At 38.0% G+C, this 6,000-nt stretch overlaps 1 protein-coding gene across 1 annotated transcript; it reads left to right on the top strand.

Moving 5' to 3' along the window:
- Nucleotides 1-3,332: 3,332 nt before the first annotated feature.
- On the top strand, nt 3,333-5,567 carry LOC137136617 (C-X-C motif chemokine 10). Its single transcript, XM_067522154.1, has 4 exons — nt 3,333-3,524; nt 4,159-4,276; nt 4,700-4,780; nt 5,208-5,567. The coding sequence occupies exons 1-4, from the start codon at nt 3,461-3,463 to the stop codon at nt 5,257-5,259; spliced, it is 315 nt and encodes a 104-aa protein (XP_067378255.1). The 5' UTR covers nt 3,333-3,460; the 3' UTR covers nt 5,260-5,567.
- The last annotated feature ends 433 nt before the right edge of the window (nt 5,568-6,000 follow it).

The raw sequence follows: 6,000 nt of genomic DNA, 5'->3' as shown, positions 1-6,000 counted from the left end.
CTGTCCTCTTTTTACCCACAGATACAACCCCCAACTGTTTGGGGGGTCTCCCGGAAAGATTCCATCAAAGTTTAGTTTGTCCGGTACGTGACTGAGCTTATCTAAATTTAATTTTGGACTATACATCTTATTTTCATAAGCGGGAACTGGATTCAAAATTTGAGGGTGATAAGAGTCCCCCCCCAATCATGTACTTACCAGAAAAGGATGTGGTTTTAACTCAGGGATTTCTGACACAAATACAGAAGTGCAGCTCTGCTTGATGCCGTTTTTCTCTACTGTCTTGACATATGTTTTCTGTTCCTGAATCTGTCCTTGTTGAACCCAAACTGGTGCAACAATTCTTAGACTTTCTTTCTGAGACTCCACGATCAAATTCCGTTTCATCTGCTTTAGCCTTTTGTACAGCAGTTTAAATTTTAAGAATTCTCCCATCACCAGTCGGGTCTGTGTGTAGACAAAGTTAAAATAGCAGGGGACTTTTGCACTGAACAGCTGTAGCAAAAATAGAGATGAAGAAGTTTAGTTCATTGACCCTCCAGCAAAATGTGGAACTGCTGCGCTTCGATGCAGATCTGTATTTCTCAGATTATTCATTTCATTATTAATTATTCTAAATCAGAATTATTCTGTTAGTTTATACCATCCTGTGCCAATCTTCAGGTCTGTCTCTTTGTGTATCTGTGTGGTGGTCTTGTCAAACACCACAGTAAAAAATATTTTAACAGTAAAGCTAAATAGCTAATAGTCTAGCATCTTTCTGTTCCACCTCTGCAGTCACTGGGATGTTTTTATGGCTCTGTGCCAATGATAACCATAGGCAGTGGCCGTATTCTTTTGGGTTCTGGGCATCTACACGTCTGTACAATCATTCATATTACTGCAGTTTTTCAGCATCTTCAGTTTCTTAGATTGTGGGTGTCTAATGTCAAGGTCACTGTAGCCTTATATCCATGGACAAATTTGCCATAAAGGTCCACTTGGAGTTTAAGGACTCCTGGATGAACAGGTTACAGTTTCGATCAGAGGTCAAAGGGCAAAGTCCCTGACCTCACATCTGTCACAAGAATCACAAGAACACTTTGATGGAATTTCTTTGAAATTGGCACAAGCGTCCATTTGGACTCAAAGATAAGCCGATTAGATTCCGATGGTGAAAGTTAGCGTCACTGTACATCCATCCCGTCCTCGTCAGTGCTGTACATTAGAGACACGTTAGAGAATTGAATTTCATCTAGCACAACACATCACATCCACACAACCAGACACTACCACACTTAAAGCTACGGGCAATTTAGAGTCACCAATTAACCTAACATGCATGTCTTTGGACTGCAGGAAGAAACCCACGCAAGCACAGGGACAACATGCAAACTCCACACAGAACCAGGCACCTGGAGGTGGCAAAGCTAAACGCTCCACTGTCATGCAGCCCAGGCATAACTACACCTAGGTGTTGTAACAACATCTTAATACCAGTACCTGTACCTTTACTTCAATGCCTGAATGATAAGTCTTTAAATACCAAGCGTTGGTTTTAATTTCAGCATTTTGCCATTTCTCCACTAAAAGAAATGATCAACTTCATAAAGTAGGATTTACTGTAGGAATGTTGGATTACATTTCTTTAGTTTTAGCTTAGGGTGAGCTGTAGCTCGGTCGGCAAGGCAGTTGTCCATGGACCACAGGGTCAGTGGTTCAATCCACGCTCCTCGCTACAAGTCGAAGTGTCCTTGGGCAAGACGCTGAACCCCAAGTTGCTCCCGGTGGGTCAGGTGAGCACCTTGCATGGCAGCCACTGCCATTGGTGTGTGAGTGTGTGAATCAACATAGCAAAGCCCTTGCAAAGTGGCCATTTACCATTCACCATTTTACCATTTAATAAACTGAGAACTGGGAGTGGGCATTGCTAAAAAAAAAAAGTTTCAGTAATGATACTAACACTCTGACTATACAACTTCCTAAAAAAAAGTACATATTTGATACCAGTTTGATGAAATCCATTTTTACAAAGATCTAATTACACTACCCTGGCAATTTTACACTTTCAGCAGCACATTAAAAATCTGTTTTCCGCAACTTAAAGGTGTCTGCTACCAGATGAGTGAATAAAAACCTTGATGCAGTATTTGAGGTTGAACCGCTAGGTTACCAGATGACTAATGCCCCTTTCTAAACCACATCTGCTCTAACAAAAATAAATAAAATAAAGAGAAACAAATTGTCAACCATACATATATATGTTTATGCAGAATGGTCAGTGGCAAGTTAGTGTTAAATGCTGCAAGCTTGATGGGTCACCGATGCTGATGATATTTATTCCTTAGGTATTGAAATGGGGGATTGAATCACTATTTTGTAATACTTGATAGAACTAAAACAGTATTGTTTGGCACCCAGCTGCAGGTGTAACATAATTTAGGGGCTTGTATTAAGAGTTTTCTCAGTTTTATTTGGTGTGTGGGTATATACAGTAGTGTTGGTAATCGACTTTTCACTTGATGAGTCTGAGGGAAAACTAAAAATGCAAAAATTCAGATTTGTTGATTGCTGCTAACTGGTATAGAAGTTTAATTTAGTGCCCATGAAGCAGAGATCAGGCATGCTGATGTTGCACAGCTGGTGCAGAAAGCCATGCTGTCCTTTGTGGCTCCAGGTGAGATGGAGGAAATTGTTGAGCCTGAATTGGTCTCTGATCCTTATACCCGTATCTCCAGTGAGGATCGGTGTTTAACTCTTAGTATCAGTGTGGTGGGGACCAGAAATTGCACCTAAAATCTAAGTCAAACATGTCCACTTTAGATTTAGCTTTGATTTGATATTTGCAAAAGCATAGTATTGGTTCCATCTTTTCGTGAGTCTGAGGTTGGCTCGTACTTCCGTGTGTTTGAGAGCATAGCTGCTGCTTTACGTTGGGTCCGGTTGGGCCGTCGATCTTGGTTTCTTTCAACCACGACCATGACTTTTATTTAATGTTGGCCAATCCGTCTCACCCTCAACCATAGTAATTGTATAATAGTCCATCGCTTGTTTGTCTTTTGGAAAATAGTATTTTGTACATTCAATTTCTACCACTGCCTTTTGAAGCCTTTTATTATTGTCTGAATGATACATGTCAGATGCTATGAATTCGTAGTTTGTCATATCTTCTACCATTTCCCTAGTGCTACTAACATGGCATTAGTATCTAGAAATTGCGGTGCATTAAAAATGACTTAATACCTCACAACATAAAATTTTTGTTCAGAAAAAAACCTCCACAGAAATAACACCTCAGATTTAGCTCATTCAGCAGAAATATCCACCCATAAAACGTGAATTTACATTTGGTTTACAGGAATATGTTGTAGTTGTTCCTACACGCACTTCCTCATCTTATGCTTTATAAACTGAAGCTGTGCTCCATTCATTCACACATCATTTTCACTGGTACTGAAATATCAAAGCAACCACCAAGACGATGGCAAAACCACTGCTGCTCCTGGCTGCTCTGACTCTCTTCTGCTGCATTGTCACTATGGATGGTATGAGATTTAAATATTTTTTTTTTACAAAAAATTATGTAGAATGGCATTTTATTATTGTTCAAGCTGAACAGTGTAAATATTTTGGCAGATTAAGTTGCTCTTATTTAGGCTTATATCAATCTAACATCAGATTTGATGTTAGATTAACAGGCCAATACAACATATAAAATACTATTTGATAAACTTTTTATTATGATCTTATTTATTTTAACCAGATTTGTACTTTTTGTCATTATTTTGTCCTTAACACATATTAATAATCATGATATAGTTAAAAGTCTCGTTGCATTCGTTTGCATCGTTCTGTTTACTGGGAAAGTGAAACATTTGTTTTATGGAAAATAAAACAATTTTTCTGGAGCATTCAACTCTATTTCAAGGTCTATCTGTAATTAAGTCAATGTTAAGTGTCATTTTTGTGCATATAGGTATAAAACCAGCTGCTATCGCATGACTAAAGCTTCATAGTCACATCACACAAAAGCTACCAAGTAAAATTTGAGGCTAGTTTTGTTTCAGTTTGATTTTCAGGAGGTTTCAGTGATAACATGTTATGATTCTGAGGAATAACTATTATTGCTGTTAACCAGATATGATGCTGAAACTGCTTTGTAATTTTGATTTTTCACAGCTTCACCAAGGGTTGGTTGCCATTGCATCGGCTATAGCAGAATTGTTGTCCGCAAAGCAATGGTCCAAAAAGTGGAGATATTCCCCATTTCAGGAAACTGCCGCCGTGCGGAAGTGATGTAAGTAGTTAGCACTGATTTAAAGTTTGCATGATTTATTATGTCACAACTCCTGTCAGGGTCTGACTTGGTGTTTTCCATGGCTTCTAGTATTTTTAAAGATAAATTAAATGCCTTCCTGTTGCAGCTCGGCACTTAATGAATTACATTATATTTTGGAAATATATTTTGGCAAAAAAAAAAAAAGACTTTCTTAGATCGAAGTATTACAGTGCTTGAGTTTGAAACATTAGAGCACTGATGCAGCTTTGAAGTTACCATACAGACAAACCTTTGTTACGTAAAGGCACGTCCACATCATTCACTGCAAATTGATATTTACTTTTCGGTGGCTAAGCTTTATTATCAGTCACTGCACACTTCTGTCTTTTGAGAATTTCCCGAATGCTACATAAAAACTGTAATTCTTTTCTTTCTCCACAGAATCACCAGAAAGAACGGCTCGAAAGTCTGCGTCAAACCAGAACAGAAATGGATCCCTGAGTTGCTCAACGAAGTCAATAAGTAATGATTTGCTCATAGATATTGATGTTTAAGACAAGCAGTGACTGTGTGGTGATGGTGATGGTGATGTGTTTGTGGTTTCTCTCCATCTCACTGCTGATATTTTCAAACTGCAGTGTCCGCTGTGAAAGTTCAACAGTGAGATGACATTTGGAGACACTGGGATTGAATCAGATTGTGGCAAATGTGTATTTACTGGTATCTAGTTGGAAGGGCCCCCTTTTGTGTTCACCATCAGTTATTTGGATAATAGTAACAATAAATTGCACTTGGAATTAGAATCGTACAATCACATACTTTCATTTTCACTTCCTTATCAGTTAATCCTGGACCAAGATGCTGCACCAAGCTGTATCTGTCATTGTTTAATTTTACTATTTACTACAGACTTAAATTCATTTTTAATTATCTTTGGTTACGTTTATAGGGAAAAAGAAGACTTCAAACCAACCACTAATTCCACAACTAACCCCAACTGAGTGTTTCGATCCCAGTGGCTTCATTTAAACCTGTCAAGCTGTGAAGTATTTCCAAGACTGATTTCAAGATGCCTTTTTGTAATTCTCACACAATGATGCTCTTAAACAGTGCTGGTTTGTGTCTGTGATGTGTTATTAAAGAAAATGAAGTCAAAACTGTGATTATTAGAGCTAACCTTTCCATATGATGCGCAAATTATATCCTCATATCCACAAATCGTAATTTTCATTCATTCATTTTAAATGGTGCTGTAACTTGTGACTTGTCTTTTTCCTTTTTTAAATAAAGAAACCAAACACAAACATAAGGTCTCTTCAAAAAAATGCCATTTATTGCCTACAGGAGCTGGAGAGAGTGTGGGGCGTAGACAAATGACAAGTTCTGTTGAGTACGTTTGGTTTTAACTGAGGTGGAACTGCACACACAAAAAGAGCACAGACGTAGCCTTTGTAGAAATCCAAATTTCACACATTTATTGATTTAGTGATCATTCTCAATTGAGGTATTTACTGTACTGAATCAGGGCATTGTTACTCTAAATACACAGAACTTTACAATAATTGTTAGGGGATAGAGGGGGTCAATCCTACCAAAGTTGGTCATGTGAAATTTGGCACATGTTAAATAAATGTGGTTGTTTTTAAAGTTGGAGTGACTTGTAGATCCATTGCCATGATTTAGACTAATTCTGGTGTGGATTCACTGAACATTTTAGTTTGGAAGGACAGCCTAAAAAAATA

The sequence above is a fragment of the Channa argus genome, chromosome 11, assembly GCF_033026475.1.
Source record: "Channa argus isolate prfri chromosome 11, Channa argus male v1.0, whole genome shotgun sequence".
Classification (NCBI taxonomy): Eukaryota; Metazoa; Chordata; class Actinopteri; order Anabantiformes; family Channidae; genus Channa; species Channa argus.
The sequence above is the reverse complement of the archived record's forward strand: the minus strand, read 5'-3'. Positions and strand labels throughout refer to the sequence as shown.